The sequence below is a fragment of the Canis lupus genome, chromosome 32, assembly GCF_011100685.1.
Source record: "Canis lupus familiaris isolate Mischka breed German Shepherd chromosome 32, alternate assembly UU_Cfam_GSD_1.0, whole genome shotgun sequence".
Lineage (NCBI taxonomy): Eukaryota > Metazoa > Chordata > Mammalia > Carnivora > Canidae > Canis > Canis lupus.
This window is the reverse complement of record NC_049253.1, coordinates 10,892,277-10,917,667: the sequence shown is the minus strand read 5'-3', so window position 1 is coordinate 10,917,667 and position 25,391 is coordinate 10,892,277. Positions and strand designations below refer to the sequence as shown.

Here is a 25,391-nt window from a genome sequence, read left to right as displayed (position 1 = left end):
ATGTTAAGAAAGCTTTATCTCTTAACCACTGAGTTGTGATTAAAACAAAACAAAACAAAACAAAAACGTCAGGAGTAGATACATTAGCAAAGAGCATAATAGATGGTATTGGGTACCCTTAATAGATCCTGTTCTTGTTCACCAGTTACAAAACCCATCACATATTCTAATAAATTCTAAACCATAAAAAATATATATATACATAGATACACTTTTTGAAAACTTGGGGCCAGTAAAATGTTTTCATTGAAATACACCATCATATTGAAGCAGGATGACCATTTAGACTGTTAAGCGAGCAAATTTGCTGCCCTGTTCCTGCTGTGAGGAATTCTTTTCTTTCTGAGGGAAGATTACAATCAGGCATGATGTGGATCCTGCTTCCTGCCCAGTCTCTCTGATCTGTCTCTCTGTCTCTGTCTCTGGGCTCCGGCCATTCAAAGATGCCTCTGGGCATTTACATTCCCTGTTACTTAGGTCTGGTAGGCTTTCCCAGGTCCCCTATATTCCCCCTTTGCTTAATCAATATTTTTTACTCCTCTCAGATCTCAGCTCAAACATTATAGCTGAGACTGGGGCAGGTCCTCCTCTTTTATATTCTTAACACAGTAAGTCATGTGCTAACTTGTTTTGTGCTTGCCCCTGCTGCCAAAGACAATTTCGGGAAGGCAGGGAGGTGTCTGCCTTGTTCATAGCTAGAGTGCCAGTCACTAGTTCAGAGCCTTACACATACTGGGAATCAAGAAATATGTTTGAGAGAAGGAAGGAAAAAGAAAATAGGAAGAAAGAAAGGAAAACAGAAGGTTAATTAAGGTCAGTCTAAGAGTCCCTTGGCAAAATTCCCATTTTATAGTCCTGAAGAGCCCATGACAGTTATGATACAATTAATGATTTCTTTTTTCATTTTTTATGGGAAACAAATGGAATTAATACTTTCCAATTTTTTATTTATTGTACTTCATGATAAGTCCTGAATGCACCTTTCCAGAAGACAATTTATCCATATTTCAATAATTAACACACATAATTGTATAATTTGGTAGGGCCACCAAGTGCCCCCTCCCTCAAACAGATTTGAGCAGACCTATATCAGAGAACATCATTGTGAAATTTCAGAACACTGGGGACCACGAGAAAATCCTATGAGCTTCCAGAGAGAAAAACAGTTATATACAAAGGTCAGGAATCAGAATAACTTTAGACTTCTCAATTGCAACCAGACAAGGAAGAAAGACCTTCAAAATTCTCAAGGAAAGTATTTCCACTGCCATTCAAGATTCAGCCAAACTATCAAAGGACATTTTAATAAGGACATTCGTATGAGGGAAGAATACAGACATTTTCAGACATGCAAGTTCTCAAAAAGTTAATTTCCACGTACTCTTTCTCAAGAAGCTAGAGAGGATATGCTCCCACCAAAATGAAAGGAAAAAGTCAAGAAAGGGGAGGACATGGTATGTGGAAGAGTTTGTTTCTGCATCCTAACCTGTGTCATTGGAAGCTGACCTTTGCAGAGTGCATTTCAAACTACATGCCCTATGGTTGTGTTCAGCCACGGAGACTCACCAGCAAGAGATCTGGAAGAAAGGAGAGCAAAGACAGCCCAGAGCTCTGATGGGATTAAGAGACTTAACACAGTAACCACAGCATACATTCTCTCACTCATTTCTCATGGATTTCTATCTTTCATTTTCTTTTCTTCCTTCTTAATCCTCTCCTCTCCTACTTTCTCTTTCTCCCTTTCAATCTTTGAAATCAATCTCTTTCTCCCATGAACAATCTTTGACAATACCCTATCACTGTGTTTAACTATAAAAAGGGCAATCAAGCCAAAATAGGCAATAGAGCACAACAGATCAAAGAGCATGGATCATGGAGTTAGACATCAGTCCTAGCCCTGCCATTTAATAGAGAGGTGACCCTGGGCAAATTACTCACCTTTACTATAACACAAGAAGAAGAAAGATCACTATATCTATTTCAATATGGGTTGATTAAATGAAATAACAAATGCAAAACCTTTGAACAGTGAGTGGCTGATTAAGCTCTCAATAAATGGTAGCTATAAGGAATATAAAATTAAAAGTGCCATTCCCTTAGGACAGCCAGATTGCTTTCAATTCCCCACTTCACAAACATAGCAAAAATCATTTCTAGGCAGTATCTATAGTAGTCAATAGTACTATCCACCAGATATTTCCAGTCTTATTCCTCAGCACATGATAAGAATGCCCTTCACCTTGAAGACCGAGCCGAGAATCTGCTTTGGCCAAGGAAATGTGAGTTGGATTGACTTAATGTTACTTCTGTGTGAAAGTACAGTTCATTTTAACTATTAAATCATGGAAGACTGTATCATAGTCTTCCATAGTTATATATTATAGGGCACATTTTGGGTACACCTGTCATATCTTAAACATAAACACATCATCAATGTAGCCAGTGTCAGTGGATTGATCCTGGAAGTTTGAGTTATTTTTTTCTATGCAATTGTGTAATATTCTAATGTGTCTATTTGAATATTTTATGCAAACAGTATGAGTTACAGTTATATCTATTTAAGCAATAATTGATTATTAAATTTATCCATTCCATCAATTTCTGTCTTTTAATTAGTACATTTGGACCAACATTTAAAGTAATTATTGATACATCTGGGCTTAAGCCTGCCACTTTATTATTTGTTTACTGTTTGTTTCTACCATTCCCCTTTTCTTGCCTTCCTGTGGATCACTCTAATTCTATTTTTTTAGAATTACATTTTAATTTCTTTATAGTGCTTTTGAATATTTTTTGTATAGTTTTCTTAATGATTGCCATAGAGATTATAATACATATGCATAACTTATCACAGTTTACCAGTGTCAACATTTTGTCACTTTGAGTGATATGGAAACCTGACTTCTTTTAAATCTCTTACTCTTTCACTTCTTTTAACTGAAATTTTTTCTAAAGATTTATTTATTTTTAGAGACAGAGAGAGTGCGAGCAGGGGGAGGAGCAGAGGCAGAAAGAAGGAATCCTTAAGCAGACTCTGTCCTGAGCACAGAACCTGATGCAGGGCTCAATCCCAGGACCTTGAGATCATGACCTGAGCCAAAATTAGGAGACGACTGCTTAACCGACTGAGCCACCCAGGCACCCCTTTTAATTGAAATTTTTATTGAGATAATTGTATATACATATGTAGTTATAAGAAATAAGAAAAATCTCTTGTATACTGATACCAGCTTCTTCTGATGATAACATTTTATAAAACTATCACAACCAGGATAACAAAATTGATATAATCCATAGATTATATTCAGATTTTTCCACTGGATTCATTTGTATGTGTGTTGCATCTGTGTGTATATCTTGACTTCTATCATCTTTATCATCTGTGCAGGATTATGTATCCATAATCACAGTCAAGATACTATATAGTTCCAACACTATGCGATCTCCCATTTGTTAACTACATGCACCTTCCTCCTGCCTCTGCCAACCACTTTTTAATATCCTAGACTAAAGAAATGGTCAATATTTTAAAATACCCTGCTACCTTCAGGGACACTAAGATTAATACACAAATTAAACCAAATACTTTTCATTCCCTCCATAAAAAAATAATTAAGAAAAATTTAAGTGCTGTAGATATGTATTGACTGAAGTCCCTAGACCACAACCAGGATATTGAAATTGAATCTACTGATCATATTCAGATTTCTTAGTTTTACTGATATTAGTGAATGTTTATGTCCTAAGTTTTATACAATGTTATCACCCGTGTAGGTTCATGTATGCACTACTGCAGTTAAGATATTCAAAAGTTCCAGAATCATGAAGACTGTATATGTTACCCTTTTATAACCTATTCACTTCCCTCTATCTACTCCCTCATCCTTAAGGCCTGGCAACCATTTGCTCTGACAATATGCCCTCCATTCCTACATTCTTTTTATTTTAAAAAATGTTATAGAAATGGAAAAATATAGCACATAACCTCTGACATTAGTTTTTTTTTCTCATTATAATTTATCCCTTCCCACCTTTTAAATGTAATGTCCTAAGTATTTCCTCTCCATACACTGAGCATCACATCTGTTCCTATGTGTTTAATAGTAAAACCCCGGTGTAGGCAGAATAATGTCCCCCAACCCAAAGATGTCCATAACCTAATCCCTGGAACCAGGGAGTACATTAGGTTACATGACAAAGGGAACTGAGGTGGCAAATGAAATTAAGGTTGCTAATTAGTTGATCTTAAAATGAGATTAGACTAGAGAGATTATACTAGATTACCAAGGTAAGGGCACAGTAGTCATCAGATCCTTAAAGGTGGAAGAGAGAGGCAAAAGAGTGAATTGGAGAAATGACAGTGTGACGACTTGGCCAACCAACATTGCTTGAGATGAGGAAGGAAACCAAGATCAAGGAAAGCAGGAAGTTGTTGGAAGCTAGGAAAAGTAAGGAAATGGACTCTCTCCTCTAGAATCTCCAGAAGGAATACAGTGCAGATGACACCTTGATTTAACCCAGTGACACTCGTTTTAAACTTCTGACCTTAAGAGCTGTAAGATAATAATACAATACAATAATACTGTAAGACAGTAATACAATATAGATATTGTTAACAAAGTAAGGGACAATTAATACATAATAGGGGGGCATCTGGCTGGTTTGTTTGGTGGAGTGTACAACTCTTGATCTCAGAGTCATGAGTTCAAGCCCCACATTGGGCACAGAGATTACTTTTATTTTTTAGATTTTATTTATTTATTCATGAGAGACAGAGAGAGAGAGAGGCAGAGACATAGGCAGACGGAGAAGCAGGCTCCATGCAAGGAGCCCGGTGTGGGACTCAGTCCCAGGACTCCAGGATCACACCCTGAGCCTAAGGCAGACACTTAACCGCTGAGCCACCCAAGCATCCTGAGATTACCTTTTTTTAAATTTAATTTAAAGTTTAAAAATACATAAATGGAAGAGGTTAAAGTATCACATTTGATCTGGGGATTGAAAAAAATGGTCAATGAAAATTTTAATTTTAAAATGGAGTGATCTTGGGGGAATACCTTAACCAACTGATTAAACTTAGCATCATGAATAGTGAAACAACAGATGTAACATGACCCTGATATGATGTAATGAGGAGTATACAACATCTCCTAAGAAGTAGGCTTGCTAAAAATATTTAGCATGAATCTAATCAAATCTCTACACCTAACTGTTAGCTTACCAAAGTATAGGAGATAGAGGAACCAGTTAAATGACAACATGAGAAAAATAATCAGACAAACTCAGAATATGAGACATTGCATAAGACAACTGACTGGCAGCTCTTAAAAAGTCAACATCATTATAAAAAGGAGAGTGCACTGTTCTGTATGAAAACCAGTTAAAGAAATCTGACAACCAAATGCAATGAGTGAATGATTTGATTTGATCTTAGTTGAAAAATATTTATGATATTCTTGAAACAAACTGGATGAATTCAACATGAAGTTACTATTAATTTTCCAAGGCATAACAGTAGAATTGTGTTATATAGGAGTATCTCCCTATTCTTAGGGATTGCATGGTAAATGTTTGTCAGGGAAGTGTCACAATGTCAAATTTACTTTGAAAATATAGAGAGCAAATATAGCAAAATGTTAACAATGATTGAATCCCAGCAGAAGATAGGTGAATTTCAATGTGCAATCCTTTTAATTTTGATGTATGTGGAATTTTTTTCATAATAAAACTTATAACTTGATTTTTTTTCTGTAGGTGATATGTTTAAAAATAAGAAAAGAGTAGGCCTTGAGCAAGTGAGAAGGGCAGCAGGTAGAAGGACATCCTAGGCTGATGGAAAACCTTGAGTACAAGGATGAAGGTAAAATGCTTGTGTATTGAGAGACTAGGGAATTGTCCCTGTATGTTGTATAAAATTCATTTCTGCTACACCCTGTGGCTGAGGAACAAACTTCTACTGAGCCCCTGCTATTGTAAATGCCTCTTGTATCACTTAGAGTTCTTTGGCTGTCAGTGATAAAAGTAAGTTGAAGAAAAAGCTGAACATCCAGGACTCAAGAAGAACTGGAACCAATAAAAAGGGGATAATGAAACCCATAAAAAGTCTTCCCAAGGGGAATGGATCTGCTCCAATCCTTTTCCCTCTTTGGATTACTCTATCTATGAGTCACTTCTTAGGAGAGAGGTTAAAATCTAGATGCAAGCAGGTTCTCCCAGCATGGGCACTAAGGAATCAGTTTCTTACTGGGTGGCATTCTTGCTCACCTAAATTCAACTCTACTGAATTCTTTTATTTTCTGAGCGACCTTTGAATCCTTCTCATTTATTTTGCTTGTTGGCAAGAGTTGCCTTCTGTTACTTGCTACTAAAGAACCACAATACAATTTTCTTTGTCTCTTTTTTATTTGTAGTTAGACCCTTGGACATTTTCCTGTCATACATTTCATAACACAATTGCTTGTGGTGGTTTATTTCTGTCTGAATCTTTCTAGTAGATATAAAATTAGGATATTTTAAAAAAATGTTTTCCTTCTGGATTCGGTAGGGTATAAGAGTTAAGGTATAAGAGAAAGTACAGTAGGTAAGGGTATGAAACACACAAGAGAAAAAAATAGAGAAAAGGAGAAGAAAGGGGGGAAATAACTCGAGAACAATTTTGGTACTGGAGTAAGTTTGTTAAATACACTGTGGAGCCTCACCCATAAGGAGCCTAAGACAGGAAGAAGCAATGGTTTGAGAACTAGTACAATGCTGGAAAATCAGTATGGGACAAGTAGAGTGGGAATTGTGGCTGAATGGCCAAGGTTTTAAGGATTTTTAAATCCTGGGAGAGGAGAATGAATATGTACAAGGTCAAGATAGAGCAGGAAGTTCCTCAGGATGCAAGGCAGTCCATACTCTGAGGACCTATAACAGCCACAAGAATTATCAAGAAGAGTTTTGCTTTAAAAAATATAAGTGAATAAATATAGCTTAGATCTAAGGTTATATTTTGGAGTTGGAGTTAGGAAAGATAAAAGTAGGGGAAGCGGGATGTAAAAGTTTGGTATATCGGGGTTAGGGGGGATGCTCCTTAGGTGACAAAGACTGGTTTCACTTCTATATTTGCAACCCCTGGCAAAAAGGGAATATTCAAATTGCTTATAAGTAAACAGTTAAGTGGATAAATGAGAGAGTAATGTAGAAAAAGAAATCATAACTTGTGGGTGATTTTAAGGAATTCCAGAGATGCTACAAGTTTGCAAGGATAGGAATGACCATGGAGGGAACCTTCTCACACAGTTCAGTGTAAATAGTTGTTAGATACACATTCTGTGCTCTGCACCTGCACTTGGGAAGGATACAAGATAAAGTACAGTCCCCATCCTTATATAACTTACAAACTTGTGTGTGCAGAGGGAGAAATAAGTACATTAATACCAATAAGACTGGAAATACCACATAGCAAGAAACAAGTAAAACGAAAGTATGGGATAGAATCTGAAGGAGAATTCATGTCTGGTTGAGTGGGAGCTAGAAGACTTAACATGGGAGATGTGGTATTAGAAATGCACTTCAACACACTGCCAAAGTTTCCAAAGATAAAAGCATTCAGAAAGAAGATGTAGCACAAACAAAAGCAGGGAGCCAGGAAATGAAGGCTATATCCCAGAGGACAGGTTGTGATCCTAGTAGGAAAGTCTTGAATGCCAGGTAAAGGAATCTGAATCTACTCGTAGGTACTGGAAATCATTAAAGGGTTCTGAATGAGAGACTCACATGATCAAAGCAGTGTTTTAAAGAACATGAGTGTGTCAGAGTTTTGTAGGACCTTGCTACTCAAAGTCTGGTCTTGGGCCAGCATGCTCTTCACCTGGGAGCCTATTAGAAATGCTGAATCTCAGCTGGCCTCCCGGACCCACTGAATCTAAACCTACAGAGGAGCAAAAGCCCCCAAGTGATCCTTCTGCACATTCAACCTTGAGAAGCACTGCTGTAGATTATAGTGGAGGAGGAAGATTTGGCTTAAGGAGACCAGTCAGAGGACTAGGCCAAAGAGAAACAAACCACGATGGCAGAAGTAGACCTACCAAGGCTAACGAGGTTGGCCAGAAAGGGAGAAGCCATAAATGAGGCAGAACTTTGAGGCTAGATGGTGATGGTGTATTTCTGCCTCACTCATTTTCCTAATAGATTAATCGTCTTCCCTTTGTTCATTAAAGTCATTGTTTCAACACATTTTTCTTCTATTTGTTCCTTCTGTTCATTGGCAAGCACTGCTTCTTTCTGATTGTGCTCATTGCTCACAGGCCATAAAACAAAAGAGAGATTTTCTCAAGCCTTGTTTTTAAGGAATGCAGATTGCAACTATTGCTATGCCACATGCTGGAGTAAAGAAATCACATAAAGAGATGAGAAGGAAGTAGAAAAGTGAAAATATCTTCTCTCATATATCAGGGTTCTCTTCCCTTCTGAGTTTAATACGAATCAAACAGGTGTGCGTTCAAAGCATGTGAGTGTGTCCTCATCAGCTTTTAATCATCAGCTTCAAGAAAATTCAGATCTCTCAGAAAGAGGGAAAAATAAACAGCTGAGCAGTGCGACTCATTTACACTTCAAATATACTTTGAATTGGTTATTCCTCAATTAATCAAATAGCTGGTGTATCCCTAAAGTAGTATAAAGTGACACACTGTGTGAAATCAATTTTTCTTTCCCAAATTATTAAATCCAGTAGCCTGTGACTACATCCCTGCTAATTCTGGTACCAGTCCTTTCATCCTCCATTAACTCTGGCACGCCTAACAGGCTGTCAAGAATAATTTCCCAGGACGTAAATAATTCAGAAATTAAAAATTAATAAATAATAACAGAGAACTACTGGGAAATAGGCTGGGTCAATTAGTGTGTTCTGCATTCTGTTTCTTCGCAGCAGGGGGGGCAGCCACATTCGTTACTTGAATCTTTCCTTCGATTCTGAGGTCTGATTTACAGCTCTTCATTACTGGATCCAGTCAGACACAATTACCTCCATCACTATCTCAGTTCCTAACTTCAAAGAAACGAACGTTTTCTTGTCTGCTTTTTTTCTCCTTGCAGCAGGCTCAGCTTGACATCCCTGGAATTTCTTCCACGCAGACTAATTAATAAGTCTTCGACTTATCATATTCACTTCTCTTCTTTGATGTGCTACCTTAGTCAATCATCCCATTTAATTAGAATTTCAATGATAACTTTACTTATCTTGTGGCTAGATGTAAATTAAAATAACGGGATTTTAATTCTCTTTCGTGTGGGGTTATGACATTTTTGGAAGCAAAAGTTTCAACACAAACATGATATTATGTACTTTCTATGTGAGGGTAGAGGAGCATTCTACTAAATCATTTTCCTCTTGCTACAAAAGAGTACTGCTGTGGAGCAAGCAATAATGGAAATGCGCTGGATTTTTCTGTAGCATCATTTCACCAAGCCCTTCACAGGAAAAAGAGAAATTGTCTTGATTTGCATAAATAATTGGATCAAGACACAGGTTGTGTTGCCAGCCAAGGCAGTGACTCTTTTGAAGGAAAAAAGTATCTCCAGAAAAATCAAGGCTTTGGTGACCCAAGCCTTTAAGATCTTTTGCCCTTTTCTGTCAAGCCATGCTATTCTCCATGTTGGTGAATCCTGCAGTGGCCTCTTTAGACTTCTACAAAATACCACCAGGAAAATTAAAAAACTCCCTCAAGAACACAGCAAACGGGTTGTGGAGCACAAGATGTGATACCAATGTGTGATACACAAAACTGGCTAATAAAGAGGAGCAGAAAGCAATATTTCATTCCTAGGGAACAATAGTAAGGCCACTATTTATTAAGCTTCCACTGTGTGCCAGTCTCAAGCTCAAGTTCTTAGTCACAAACTTTACCTCTGTTAATTCTCCCAGCAAACTCGTTACATAGGCTTATTACCCCCCATGTTATGGATAAAGAGATAGTCTCAGGGAGGTTAACCTGCTTTCCTAAGGTCACAAGGGCAGCGCCTGAGAGGGAAGAAACAGAGAAAGCATAAGAATACAGTTTCAACCCTTAGAGCACAGCCTTTAAAGCCTTCCATGATCTAGCTTTAAACTGTCTGCCAAATTCATGGTCCTTCTACTCAATTACATAAGCTCATCCAAAATGCATCTTCAGGGGTGCCTGGGTGGGGCAGTTGGTTAAGCAACAGACTCTAGATTTCAGTGATCTCAGGGTGGTGAGATCCAGCCTCAAGTCCAGCTCTGTGCTCAGTGGGGAGTCTGGTTAAGACTCTCTCCTTTCTCCCTGTGCCTCTCTACCCACCACCTCCTACAATAAATAAATAAATCTTTTTTTAAAAAATGCATCTTCAGCATTAACTCATTGCCAGATTTTAGTATAATATATACCTTATTAATACATTGTTGATGGTTGCCTTAATATTTATAAGTCACTGTAGTTATAAACAGGGATCTCAGTCATCATAAACACATTTTTTAAAAGATTTTATTTATTTATTCATGAGAGACACACAGAGAGAGAGGCAGAGACTTAGGTAGAGAGAGAAGCAGGCTCCCTCTGGGGAGCCTGATGCAGTACTTGATCCCAGGACTCAGGGATCACACCCTGGGCTGAAAGCAGACACTCAACCACTGAGCCACCCAGGCGCCCCTAAACACATTATTTTTAAATAGCATCTGCAAACAGAAAATCATATGCCATATACATGACTTTCAGAATAAGAAAACAAGCTTTTCTTACATTTTTCTTATGCTATTTTTTCCCAGGAACAAAATTATTAGCTTTTCTCTGTGTCACTTAAAAAAAAAGTTACTAGCAAGAACATCACTGGCAATTTCACACAATTATTCTATCCTTGCTCTCAAGCTTTCCCCTCCTCTACTCTCAGTAACAATGCCCAGCAAGACAACAAACAGAAGTTACAGTGACCAATGGAAACTTACTTCATTAGTAAGACACGAAACCACTGCATTAATGCTATTTTGAAGCTAACCTTTCAGGGATTTAATACAGTTGTTCTTTAACAATAGAACTTGGTTCATTTGCTACTTAAGACATGATTATTTAAATTAAAGTTAATTGGTTTCCTTACTCCCCTTTAGGGCATTAGGCTCAGAACATTTCTATTAGAAAAATCCAATTTGTCTCAAATTCCTATTTCTAAATTTTAGAGTGGTTAAATTACTCTGGTATTTTAACTCTTTGTAGCAAAAATCATCTCTAAATTATAGCTTAAATGGCAAAGCAATTAAAGATGCAGGTGATACAATTAGCACAAAGGCTGCATAGGAGTTCAGAAGACACAAACTCCAATGTTAGGTGAGTTAAAGGTCTCTGGCAGGGCCTTTCAGAGCCAGGAAAGCTTGGACCACTTCTACTTCTCTTGAGGTTGGGGGTACAGAATACCCCCAACTTACAATGGTTCTACTTGACAATGGTGCAAAAGTGATACGCATTCACTAGAAACCACTGTCGAATTTTGAATTTGGATCTTTTCCCCCGGCTGGCAACATATAGTAGGGCACTCTTTCATGATGCTGGGTGGGAGCAGCAGCTGCAGCTCCCAGTCAGCTGCATGATCACGAGGGTGAACAACTGATACAACCATTCTGTACCCAGGCAACCACTCTGTTTTTCACTTCCAGTAGAGCATTCCATAAATGACATGAGATATTCAACACTCTATGAAAAAAATAGGCTTTGTGGTAGATGGTTTTGCTCAACTGTAGGCTAATGTGAATGCTCTGAGCACATTTAAGATAGGTTAGGCTAAGCTTTGATGTTCATATATTGTTAGGTATATTAAATGTATTTCTGACTTATACCTTCAGCATACCACAAGTTTATTGGGATGCAACCCAATAAATGTAAGTCAAGGAAGATATGTATAAATTTAAAATGAGGGGTACCTGGGTGGCTCAGCTGGTTAGGTGTTTGACTCTTGTCTTTGGTTTAGGTCATGTTCTTAGGATCATGAGATAGAGCCCTGAGTCAGGCTCCATGCTCAGCAAGGAATCTGTTTGAGATTCTCTTCTCTCCCTCTTCCTTTGCCCCTTCTCCTGCTCATGCTCACTTTCTCTCTCTCTAAAATAAAGAAATAAATCTTTAAAAAAAAATTTAAAGTGAAGACACACCAAAGCAAGGTCACCAAAATCATGACATATTTGAAATGCTTACATTGAGGGGCATGTAGGTGGCTCAGTCAGTTAAGTATCTGCCTTCAGTTCTGATCATGATCCCAGGCTCCTGGGATGGAGTCCCACATAGGCTCCTTGCTCAGTGGAGAGTCTGCTTCTCCCTCTGCCTCCCCACTTGTGCTCTATCAGTATCTCAAATAAATCAATAAAATCTTAAAAAAAAGTTTACATTGAACCAGTTAAAGTTTTTAATACACAAAATACAATGTAATATAATCCATTTCTTCACAACTAATCACAGGATTAATAGAATGAATTAATTCATGGAGTTCTACAGTGTGTGACACCCAGTAATGGGTCAAAGTGTACAAGTTCTGCGATGAAAGTCTTTCTATTTCTGTCCTGTATCTCAACGACCAATATAACTTCATCCAGAAATAATGTTGAAATTCTTAAGTTCAAGCTCTACATGAATAGAAAGCTCAAGTCCAAATGCTCCTTCTCACTATTTTTTGATAGTCTCCAATCTCATTCATTCACTTAAAAAAAATAGTTTTGAGTGCTTACTATGTTTCAGGTACCACCCTAGGTGTTGAAAGTATATCCATCAAAAAAATTTTTTTAAAGCTCAAAATTTCCCTACTCCAGCAGCCCCGGTGGCGCAGCAGTTTAGCGCCGCCTGCAGCCCAGGGCGTGATCCTGGAGACTCTGGATCAAGTCCCACGTCAGGCTCTCTGCATGGAGCCTGATTCTCTCTCTGCCTTTCTCTCTCTGTGTCTCTGTGAATAAATAAATAAATAATCTTTAAAAAAAAAAAAAGTTCCTTGGTGGGTAACTGTTTAAAAAAAAATTTCCCTACTCATGCAACATACATCTAATAGAGAAAAAGTATAATAAATACACACACAAATATATATATAATTTATATAATACATAAAATATAATCCCCAAATTACTATATATATATATATATATATATATATATATATATATATATACATATATATATATATATATATAAAATGTTACAAAGTGGTAAGTGCAGGGAAAAAAAAACCCAGAACACAGGGGTGAGGGAGTTTAAGGGGGCCATGAAGGACAGAAATGAGTAATTTAAATGGGAGTTAGGATAGGGCTCACCAAAAAAGGGACCTTGAACAAAAAAGTAGAGAAAGTGAGAATAAGCCATGTAGATATCTGGGGGAAGAGCAGTCTATGCAGAAAAATAGCCAATGAAACAGGAACACCATGATGCCTTTGTACAAATGCCATTGCCCAATATTATTGGGTACATTAATTGATCTGAGGAAAAATTTTAAATTATCATCTTAATAGATATTTAATAGATTGTAATACTTAATAGTATCTTAACAGATATTGAGAAGGAAATTAACAAATTCAACATCCATTCTTGACATGGTTTGACAAAAAAAATAGTTAAATAGTAATCAATGGCTATTTTCTTTTTTTTTTTTTAAGATTTATTCATGAGAGACACAGAAAGAGAGACAGAGACACAGGCAGAGGGAGAAGCAGGCTCCCCACAGGAAGCCAATTCTGGACTCAATTGCAGATCCCAAGATCATGTCCTGAGCCGAAGACAGACATTCAACTGCTGAGCCACCTAGGTGTCCCTCAGTGGCTATTTTCTTAACGTAACACTTAGTAGATGCTTTCCTGCTAATGTCAAGATCAAAACAAAAATGCCTATATCTACACTACTATTTAATATTGTGTTTGAAGTATCAACCAATGGAACTGGACAAGAGATAGAACTAGAAAGGAAGAAGGAATATGCCTAGATAATATACCTGGAAACCACCCAAAAATTAATTAAAAAAATTAAATACCAATAATATGAGAATTTAGTAAGGCAGCATGATATAAATTAATAAACAAAAATCACAGTCTTCAATAAAAAGAAAATAGTTAAATGGAGTAATGGAAAAGAGGATGCCATTTACATTTGCAATGAAACAATTAAAATACCTACAAATGTTTACATTGAGAAATATCTAAAACCTATATGAATAAAACTTTAAAAATAGAGATGAATAAATTGAGAGATATCCCATGTTCTTGGATACAATGACTCAACATCGTAAGGAAGTCAATGAATATATAACTATATAAATATGGAAAAATACAAATGCTAACCAAGTTTTTGCTTGGAGCTAAATAAGTGATTCTAAAATTTGCATGTGAGTTGATATGCGAATTTAAAATTATTTTTAATGATACAGGTAAAATATCTTGAAATCTACACAAAGCAATCAGGCACATGAGAAAACAACAAAAGCCATGAGAAATATCAGACAAAAGAAAGCCATCTGTGGGGAATTCAGATAATAGAGTTATCAGTCATAAAACATTAAAATAATTATGCTCAATATATTTAAGCACTCAAGGTAATAGAAGTCAAGATTGAAAAATTCAGCATATAATAAGAAGCATAAAAAGAGAATTGAAGGGAAAATTAGAACTAAAAAATATAATAACTGAAATTAAAAAGTTATTCGATACGTTTAATAGTGTATTAAATATACTGAAGAGAGAATTAATGAAGTAGAAGATGGGCTGAAAGAAAATAAAGTGAATTGTTGAAAAACAAAACAACAGTAAATACTAAAGAGAGGGTGGGAAACTGTGGTGGCTTTAAAATATAATCCTAAAATTACTGACACTATCCATCAAGAGGTGAAGATATTAAGTCCACTGCCTTTGAACTTAGGTTGGTTTGTGATATTTTATGAACTGAAAAAGGAGATGTAAGGGTGCTTGAGTGGCTCAGTCAGTTAAACATCTGACTCTTGATTTCAGCTGAGGTCATGATCTCAGGGTGGTGAGATCAAGCCCCGAGTTGGGCTCTGTGCTCAGCAGGGAGTCTGCTTGAGATTCTTTCCCTTTCCGTCTCCCTCTGCTCCCCATTCTTTCTCTCTCTCTCTCTCTCTCTCTATCTCTCAAATAAATAAATACATCTTTAATAAAATAAAATAGGGAATATATATTTGGTCTTGTTCTGACACATAACTCCTAAAACCCTTAGAATTTTCTAAATGATAAGAACTGGAAATTCGTTTGTTGTATTAACACAGTGATGTTTGGACTTCATCTAAAGCTAGGGGCTGGTTGCCCAAAGAACCAACCATGTAAATACAGAATTGGTTAGGGAATCATAATACTTCCATGTGCCACTGTGCCAGGCTTAAATTCCATGGGAACAAAAGATCCTTTTTTGGGGACCTTGCCCTATGTATGTCTTCATCTAGTTGCTGATTTGTACCCTTTAATATCTCTTGTAATAAATTGGTAATCTAGTGAGAAAATGGATTTCCCTGAGGTCTATGAGCCACTCTAGCAAATTAATCCCTCCCTAAGGAGGGAGTCATGGGAACGTCTGCTTTACAGCCAGTTGGTCAGAAGCAGAGGTAACAACCTGGACTCAGGAGTGCCATCTGAAGTGAAAAGCAATTTGTGGAACCGTTCTTAACCTGTGGGATCTGATGCTATCTCCAGGTAGACACTATCGGAATTGAGTTGAATTGTAGGACATCTGGCTGGTGTCAGAGACTTGATTGGTGGTGTAGGGAAACTCCTTCCTCTCTCCATCTCTCCCATGCTGGAATTAGTGACCAGAACCTTGAGCTTGTGACAGCTTTGACTAATAGAATATGATGCAAGTGATGTTATGTGCCTTTTCACGGCTAAGTCGTAAAAGGCCATGCAACTTCTAGAGATACAGTGATAAGAATACAGTGTGTAGCTGGAGTACCAGGAGGAAAGAGAATGGGGCAGAAGCAATGTTTGAACAGATAATGGCTGAGAATTTCTTAAAATTCATGGAAGATACTAAGATACAGATATAAAAGACCCTACAAACCTCACAGAATAAAGAAAAGCTTACCTAAGCACATCATAGTAAAACCAATCAAAACCAAACCCAAAGAGAAAATGTTCCCAAAAATAGCCAGGAAAAAAAAAACAAAAAACAAATTACTTTTAAAGAAGAAAAAATAAGAATAATTTGACTTCTCAACGGATCACAGAAACCAAAAAACAGACCAATATTTTCAAAGAACTGAAAGGAAAAAACCCACCAAACTTGAATTCTTATTTAGTATAGCAGAAACTGTTGGTGCCCTGCACCATATTCCTTCAGCCCACTTCTAATTTTGGTTTTATTTGTGGTCAACTGATTAGTAACCTAAATTACATCTTCAAAATTCCTTTTGCCACATAATATAGCATAATTACGAGAATATCACCATGGGACAGAAGTCACTGGGGCCATCCTAGAATTCTTAGCCTTCTGCCCACCACACATACTCTATGACCCACAAATTCCATTTCTAGGGTTATAGTCAACTGAAATGTATACATTACCTTCACCAAAATATTTGTACTGTAGAAGCAGCTGTTTATGATAGCCCGAACTTGGAAACTACCCAACACCTTTCAACAGAAGAATAGTTGTATGTTTACTCAGTGGAATTCTACATAACAGTGAGAATTTAAAAAATATATAGATGAATTTTATAAACATAAGATTGAACAATAGAAGCCAGATACAAAGAATACTGTTCATTTCTAGAAAAAACAAAAATTGGTAAAACTTATCTATGGGGTAGAAGTCAGAATGGTCATGATCCTTGGAAAATGGAGAAAAGAATGGAAGTATACAGAGAGGCTGATAATATTTGCAGTGCTGATAATATTGTCTTGATCTAGGCCTGTTCAATTTGTGAAAATTTATCAAATATTAAATTATACTTCACTCAGTTCACATTATGAAACATTCTAGAACTGGGTAAAGTATAATCAGGGAAAACTAGGATAGTGAGACCACTGTTCTTTTCTCTTGGGGTAGAGCAGGGCATGGAAAGATTAGTAAATAATACTAAAGTGGTTTCCCATCAGATTTCCCATCTCCTGTCACTGTACTCATCTGTCCAGCCCAGTCTCTCTAGAGAGACGATATATTTCAAGTAAATGCATTCATTTGTTCACTCATTCAAAAACCACGTTACTCTCTGCCTGATGCCTGGTACAGGGATGAAAGAATTCCATAAGGACAAAAAAGTCAAGGACTGGGAAGGAGGAAAGTAACTTATGACTGGGTCAGGGGAGAAACAGCTATTTGAGAGTCCACAATGGGAAGGCTACAACCAGAGCCTTCCATTTGCTGTGAGGACAAAGATATGAGGCATGATGTAATTAACAAGACTTGCCATCCAAGACAGATCTCTAATACGATCAGGGCATCTGCCCTCAGTCATTTTGCCTCCTTTCTTACCTCAACAGTCAAGCTGGGAAAACCAAAAGGGAACTTATATGGATACAAGGATGCTCTACTCAAATTCCCTCATCTGGGCCAATGCAGAGGCTCACAGCTGCTTCCGTCACTAGACATTGCTTGCAGCTTCAAGAAACTGCCTCACCCATGGTCAGAGGGCATCCAGGCTCAGGACTGACAGATGTGGGAGTGCAAAAGCCTGGCTCCCTCTGCCGTTTGGGACAACTATGAAGAGCCGTCCTAACTCCAGAGCTCTTTATTGGAACAGCTGAGGCATCAGCTGTGGATTTCCACTCCTACCTTCCTCATTTCCTTAGGGGTGTATTTTTTAAGGGCATTCCCCAACACACAGGCATGCAACTCCCTCTCTCATGTTTGCAGGGAGCCTAACCTAAGATAAAAATTTAAAGGCCCTTTGTAGCATTTTTTCCTAAGGGCGCAAAGTGCTCTTTACTTTTTTGGAGGTCATGATACTCTTTGACAATATAATGAAAGCTAAGGACTCTTATCTCAAAATACATATATATACACATATATACATATATATATACATACACACACACACACACAAGCACTTAATGTAAACTTTTACATGCTATTTTAGAGGGTTCCCCTCCCTTCCTCCTCATTTTTAAGGCTCAGCTCAAACTTTATTACCCATGTGAAATGTGAAGTTCTGTACATAATCATAAGATTAGCCACCATTTATTGAGCACTTACTTTGGACAAGACCCCATGCTAAGTGCTTTAATTTTATTGTGCCTTTGATCATGGCATAACTCATTTAAAGCTTTGTCCACTGTAACACAGTTAATAATTAGCAGATACTGGATTTAAATTGTTAAGCTTGTGCTTTGAGTGAATGACGAGCAAAAGGAAGGGGAAGTTACAGAGTTAACTCCTCGAAGGTCATCTAACAACAAGTGTCAGAACTGGGATTTAAACCCACGACTACCTACCAAGCTGGTGCTCTTTAGGTTAGAAGGGAAAAAATTGACTTTGTCCCACTCCCGCTCTTCGGAGCTCCCTCTGTTCGTTGCATTTGTTTCTACAACGACTCCCAAGGGCTTCGCGCGGTGCTGCCGTGGATCGCTCACGCGCATCCAGGCCCGCAGGCAGGGGCGGCACTTCAGCTGCCGTACAACGTGGCGGCGCCAGGCATCCCCGCCCATGGAAAGGAGCTGGGTGGCGTCCGTACAACACGGCGGTGCTGGGTCTGACGTAATTTCCGGTCCGACGCAGTCACAGTTAACCTTTAAACTTGCAAGCGCTTCCTTTTTCCTCTTCCGGGGACGGCGTCCATAGGTATGGCTGCTCTTTACTTTTCCCCGTCGCTCCTTGGTCTGCAATCGGCCGCCATCCGGGGAGGTGGGGGAGCCAGGATCTGCGCAGCGCAGCCCTTGGAGCTGGCCTGGGAATAAGAGTTCAGGAGGAAAGCTGGTGGTGAGCAGGCCCCTGGCTTTTTAGCTGCAGGCGGCCACCGACCCGGACCCCCCCCTTCCCGGGCCGGGAATAGCCGGAGCTCATCCCTCGGGCTTGGCCGCCTTCAGAGGCGTGTTTGGAGACGTACGAGTTGTGGTTCGGCTCGTTGAGACCCTGCGGAATCGCAGAACGGTTCCCTCTCTTAGGCCCACCTTTTAGCATTGCTCTCGTGGACGTTCTCAGGCTGTGCGAGGGCGGACGACCGGCATGTTCGGGTCGTTTCAAGATGTTTTCTTTTCCAAGGCCAATAGCGAGGAAGATAAAAGTGTTAATAAGGGAGTATTCTGTCTTGGTTTTGAAGCTGTGAGCGGAATGGTGGCTCCTTGGAGCTCTCGCGTTGGCCTTCGGCGTCGATTTTGGTGTCTTGACGGTTCTGTTTTAGAGTAACGTTAGGAAGGAGCTGACCTCAAATGCCGGCTAGTTCCTTTTCCATCGTGTGTGACGGAGCGATCCCGACGTCAGGGATACAGCGGGTCTTGTTGACGGTTTCATGTTCATGTTCATCCAGTTTGCTAAGTGATACTATTCAGTATTAATTCCAGCTGATACAAAACAAAACAAAACCAGATGCCATGATTCACACTTTTTTTTTTTTTTTAAGATTTTATTTATTTATTCATGAGAGACAACAGAGAGAGAGAGAGAGGCAGAGACACAGGCAGAGGGAGAAGCAGGCTCCATGCAGGGAGCCCCATGCGGGACTCGATCCCGGGGCCTCCAGGATCACGCCCCGGGCTGAAGGCGGCGCTAAACCGCTGAGCCACCCAGGGATCCCCTAATTCACACTTTGATACTAAAATAAGTATTAGTTGGCTCTTGACTTGTCCCGCATGCCACTTTGGGGCAAGACACTGAGCCCTGAGCATCTTTTGTGTGACTGGCACTGCAATAGGTTGAGCAGGTTAGTTTCTGTCGTTTAATCCTAATGACAGCCCTGTGAACTCAGTAAAAACTTTTAGAGACCCGGAAGCAAGCTAGCTCTTTGTGCAGTAGATTCGGGTGGATGCCATAAGTTGAGGATTGAACTTAGTGTTCCTTTAAAAACTCTTCTAAACGTGCCTGTAGCATTTTTCTGGACACCACTCCAGACAGAATCAGGCTTTTTTGAGGGATAAGTCTGGCAAATTTTAACCAAGTGCCATCATTGATTACTGTCAGGAAAACAAACGTGGGCCTCCTAGCATTCTTAACTAATCACTGTTAAGTATATCGTTTTAAAATAGTGGAATTCTCTTCATCAGATACTTTAAGGATTATTGTATAAAAAAGTATACGTATGGGATGTATGAATTATGTGATACTGTTTTTGTTGTAAGGTTTGAATTATTTCTACAATGCAGTTTTACTCCATTCTTATTCTAGGCGTTCAGAATGGTTCAGCGTTTGACATACCGTCGTAGGCTGTCCTACAATACAGCCTCTAACAAAACTAGGCTGTAAGTATTTCCAAAATTTAAAATACATATTGTTGTTTTACTCTGCAGAATGCTGAGCTCTTCCCTATTCTCTCACTTCCTAGGTCCCGAACTCCTGGCAATAGAATCGTTTACCTTTATACCAAGAAGGTTGGGAAAGCGCCAAAGTCTGCATGTGGCGTGTGTCCTGGCCGACTTCGAGGTGTAAGTTTATTCTTTTGCTGTGAATAACAAGAACTAGTGAGCGCTAATACGCTTGTAAGGGAATGAATGAGAGGTCACCACTAGGAAGATTGAGAAGTACTAAGCATCTATGATCCGAGTCTGTCAAGAACACAGACTTTTAAAGCCTATATGACAGATACGGTGAAATGCCTTTCAGATAAATCAGTAATAGCATTTCCTGTTGTGACCTTGTTTACTGTTTATACTTGTCACATATCTAACCCAGGACCGTTTCTTTGAAAGCATCACAAAATAATCTCAACATTGACTTTGTGCAGGTTCGTGCGGTGAGACCTAAAGTCCTTATGAGATTGTCTAAAACGAAAAAACATGTCAGCAGGGCCTATGGTGGTTCCATGTGTGCTAAGTGTGTTCGTGACAGGTAACTATAACTCTTTAATGGACTTTCTTAAATGTGTGTGTGCATGTGTCTGTTCCATTGTATGCTAATCATTGTTAGTCTGGTGAAATTTAAAAGAAAGTTGTACATTTTAGATGCCTTCCTTGATTAGGGATAGTTGGTGTTGTGCAGACTGATAAATGATACTGGTTCAAATTAATTCATTTAGGATTTGGGGGCATCCTTATGCTAGACGTAGAAATTAAAATGACCTTGGTTTTGTGGGAGAGGCAGGTAAACTATTAGTTACTGGTCCGGTAGATGGAGAATAGGAGATCTTAAAAGTGTGGGAACAAAATAACTACATGTAGTTGTAGTGTGGCTAGAACCACATTAAGATCTAAAAGCTGGTTGGGGAGGAGGGTTCTGGAAGATGAGAGTATTCCAGGTAGAGGACTGGGCGTTTTGGTTACGTGGAAGGATTGGTAGCGGCATAGGTAGGAGAGGAAGCAATGGAGTTTATAATGGTAACATTTATTGCCTGTTTTTTATGATAAACGTGTTACCTATCAGGGAAGGGTTTTTCTGTTCTGTGAAGAAACCAACATTTGTTTAAATTCATATAGCCAGTAAGGGACAGCACTGGGATTCATTCTAGCTTTTATTGAGACCCTGGCTTTTTTATTAATCTCATTGCCTCTAAAGACTAAGTGGAAGGATTTGTGAGGTGGTTGGTCTTCACAAGTTAAGGAACTGGTTCAGAAAGTGGGTTTCCTCCAGTTTATTCAGCTAGTTCTATAAAGTGGTTGAGCTAGTTTCTAAACCAAATCTGGCACTAAACTTTGCAAGTTCACTCTGCCTTTCAGGAGTTGATTTGTAAGGGGATGGTAAGGCATGTTATAGTAATACAAATAAAGGTAAGTGTAACTTGCATGAAATAAAAGAAATCTGAACTATGAAGTTAGAGGAGAACAACTTTCAAGGTAGCTGGGACTCTGCAATGGGTATTTGAGGTAGTATCTGAATGTTTAGGTTTAAATGTTGGTCAAGAGGTTGATTGAAAGGGCATTGAGGCAAGGAATGAGAAATGAGATTGTAACAGCGTGTTGGAGATGAAGGGTCATGAGTTAGGTCTAAGCTAGAGGAGTTTGGCTTCTTACCAGTGTTTGGTTTGTTAAACATAATCATTGGTGCATTTATTAAAAATACAATTTTCAAGCCTACTTAGAGATTTGGATGTAGACCTGCTGGTAGTCCTTAGGTTAGTATTAGCTGTGAGTCTGAGAGGAGTATTGTCTTTGAGTAAGTTTAGGAAATTTTTAAGGGTCCTGAATAAGAGTGGCATTAGTTGTGTTTCTTTTTTCTTTTTCTTTTTTTTTTTTTTTTAAGAGAGGGAGAGGCAGAGACACAGGCAGAAGGAGAAGCAGGCTCCATGCAGGGAGCCTGATGTGGGATTCGATCCTGGGACTCCGGGATCACGCCCTGGGCTGAAGGCAGGTGCTAAACCGCTGAGCCACCCAGGGATCCCATTAGTTGTGTTTCTGTAATGTAATTACATTGAGAAGATTTGAAGGAGTCCAAAATCCCAGGGATTTTAGGCTGGGTCATTAGATAGATAACCAGGGATGCCAGTAAAGAGCATAGGTGGGACAGGTTTTTGTGGCAGTTAAATGAGTACTTTCTCTCTAGAGGTAACTTTGCTTTTAACAAATGGTAGTGAGCACCTGTTGCTTGTCGGGTCCTATGCACTGTAATAATAGTGTTTAATAAAATACACTTCCAAAAAAAAAAAATAAAAAAAAAATAAAATAAAATAAAATACACTTCCTCTCTAAAGGGATGTTTAAAACACAAATTATAACTCCTTCCAAGTTGAATCTTCACAAAAGTCTTGTAAAGTGGGTATGAACTTAACTGCTGTACCTTAGGACAGAGAAGGTAACTTGCCCAAGATCACACAGCTAGTAAGTGGCACAGTTGGCCCCAGACAGGCTGTAGAACCTTTACACTTGAGAAAGTACCTCTTGCTGGTATCTTTTAACCCATGTGGTTCCGCACCTGTAATTCCTTCTTGACTCAGAAGAAGGGGGCAGTTGCAATTAGCATAGAATTGAGGGATTATCCTGCTTTTAAATTCCAGTGTAGGAGGGAGACCTTCAGCTGAATGGGTCTGGCCATTTAATTTTAGTTCCTGCGTGTTTAGTCTATGCTGGGTTTCATCCAGTATTCATTTAACTTTTTTTTTTTTTTCTAGGATCAAGCGTGCTTTCCTTATTGAGGAGCAGAAAATCGTTGTGAAAGTGTTGAAGGCACAAGCACAGAGTCAGAAAGCTAAATAAAAAAATGAGGATTTTTTTGAGTAATAAAAATCAAAAAGCTTGATCTGTTATTGCTATTGTAATTTGTTAGTATACATGTTTGGTTTCTGTGTGGTGTCTGGGGATTTCATGATTTTTAGTTGATTACTTTTTCTGAAAGACAGGAATTGGAAGTCAGTGATAAATATTTTTGATGACAGCTCTTGAAGACTTGGGACGGTTTGAGAAAAGTGGCCCTTATATCCAGACGTTCCTTTTAATTCCAATTAATCATTTCCATTGAATCTCCTTCAGTACTAACATCGATAGGACAGAAATCACAGTGTTCAATGAGTTATTTAGAATGGAATCTTTTTTACATCATATTTAAACCCTCCCATTTCCTTAGTTGACTTCATTTCAAAATGGTCTATTTGAAGAACTCAACTCCATATTCAGCAAATAGCAAGCTCCCCTTATATATAAAACTTCATGTCATGCATCTAGTGAAATTCAAATTCTGATTGATGTTGAATTTATAATCAGAAAATTAAAATAATGGGCCTTAATTATATTTATTCTTGAGAGCTATGTAATATTGTTTCTAATGACTCTTAGTAATATAGAAGTATGTAAAGATAGTAATAATAGCTCATTCTTACAGTTCTTAGACTGTACCAAGTATTTTCTAATACTCTACATACATAATTTCATTTAAATTGGCTTCCAAGACCATTTTTTCAGATCACGTCAAACTTATTTTGGATTTCAAAGGAGAGTCAAGACCAGAGCTCCCCAGATTATTGGTACAAGCCAAGAAATCTAGAAGTCAAGAATTCTATGTATTTTGACCTTTTTTCTTAGTCTAGATGTTCCTCTCATTGATGTGATGCAACTTAGGTGTCTTGGGCAGAGGACTGTTTTCCTCTTAACAAAAATGACTGCTTTTAGGAAGGAAAAAAATCTTTCTGACCTCCAAATACTCATTGTGCCACACTGCCAGCTAACTTACTGATAGTTTTCAGACATTACAGAAGAGGAAAGCTGACACAGGAACTCAAACAGTAAAACTTTTTTTAACAACAGTCCTTGATAACATCTTCGTGATGGCTAGCATTGGGTTTGCCATGTGCCTGACACTTCAAAGTACTTAACATCTTCACTGAATCCCTTTAAGAACCCTGTGACACCTATATTATCTCTAGTTTACAAATAAGGAAATAGGCACACATTTCCCTAAGGAAATAGGAAATATCTGGGTGTGATAGTACCCAGAGTCCTTTGTTTTTAGGATTTTTACAAATGATATACATAAGTGGTTGAACTCGAATGACTGCCATGCCTGATAAATAATAGCTGAGGCTCCTATTGTCAACATAGTCTCAAGACCATTGAGTTCCACTAGGTTTCCCCAGACACCTGCCAATCCTAAGGCTTGTTAAGCAGCAAGAGTAATACAATTACTTCCTGTGATGTTTAATCATGATACAAGATTTCTACTGGAGATATAACTAAAATATTGGATTCTGAGGTAGATTAACCTCTCATTTTACCATGACAGGTTGATGCATACTACACGGACAAGTTTGGTGATCCTGGATGTATTGAGTATAAGAATGAAAAAATTAGTACTTTCAAAATACAATAAAAAACCAATGCCTTAACATTTAATAGAGTTGTTTGCTTGCCTTGTAGACTAATTTAGTTTTGGAAAGGTTTGAGATAATTGTTCAATATTAGCTGTGGAGGGGACAGCCTCCATTTGCCAGCTCAGCAAGAGTCCTTGCCTGTCTGGGCGCTTCTCTCCCACCCAGTGCTGCAGGACTGATTGAACGCAGTCTAACTGGTGAGTACTACTAAGTTTCAGCAAAATGAGTCAGTTAACAAATTTGAGAAAGCTAAAACATGAAAGTTACATACTTTTCAAAGACTATTAAATGGCTTAACCTTTAAAAATTTGGAACATTCTACTTTATAAAATAATCTTTGCAGACAATTTGAAATGTATGGAAATGTATAGCAAATTGCAGACAATTTGCTACCTGGGTAGCTCAGTGATTTGAGCATCTGCCTTCAGCTCCAGGGGTGATCCCCGGGTCCTGGAGAGGTCCTGGGGATCAAGTCCAGCATCAGGCTCCCTGCAGGGAGACTGCTCCTTCCCTCTGCCTAATGTCTCTGCCTCTTTCTCTGTGTCTCTTATGAA

General features: G+C 38.5%; 1 protein-coding gene and 1 long non-coding RNA gene across 38 annotated transcripts in view; one reads left to right on the top strand and one right to left on the bottom strand.

Annotated features, from left to right (window-relative positions):
- Window positions 1-19,297, bottom strand: part of LOC106558120 — a 112,915-nt gene extending 93,618 nt beyond the window's left edge. For 4 of the 36 annotated variants that reach the window (XR_005382664.1, XR_005382661.1, XR_005382676.1 and 1 more), the window contains exons 1-2: window positions 18,389-19,284; window positions 16,520-16,588 (exon numbers count right to left, since the gene is read on the bottom strand). This is a non-coding gene — a long non-coding RNA (uncharacterized LOC106558120). Of the gene's footprint in view, window positions 1-1,486; window positions 1,578-16,519; window positions 16,589-18,388 lie in introns of all 36 variants that reach the window. The other 32 variants (XR_005382665.1, XR_005382682.1, XR_005382689.1 and 29 more) reach the window with 22 other exon arrangements.
- RPL34 (ribosomal protein L34) lies at window positions 18,656-23,280 on the top strand. Of its 2 annotated transcripts, none has more exons than XM_038581935.1 (5): window positions 18,656-18,734; window positions 20,274-20,347; window positions 20,431-20,530; window positions 20,830-20,933; window positions 23,146-23,280. In XM_038581935.1, exons 2-5 carry the CDS (start codon window positions 20,283-20,285, stop codon window positions 23,228-23,230), a joined length of 354 nt encoding a protein of 117 aa, XP_038437863.1. In that variant the 5' UTR covers window positions 18,656-18,734; window positions 20,274-20,282; the 3' UTR covers window positions 23,231-23,280. The 2 variants fall into 2 exon arrangements, with proteins under 2 accessions (XP_038437863.1, XP_038437864.1); XM_038581936.1 differs by lacking the exon at window positions 18,656-18,734 and adding an exon at window positions 18,737-18,872.
- The last annotated feature ends 2,111 nt before the right edge of the window (window positions 23,281-25,391 follow it).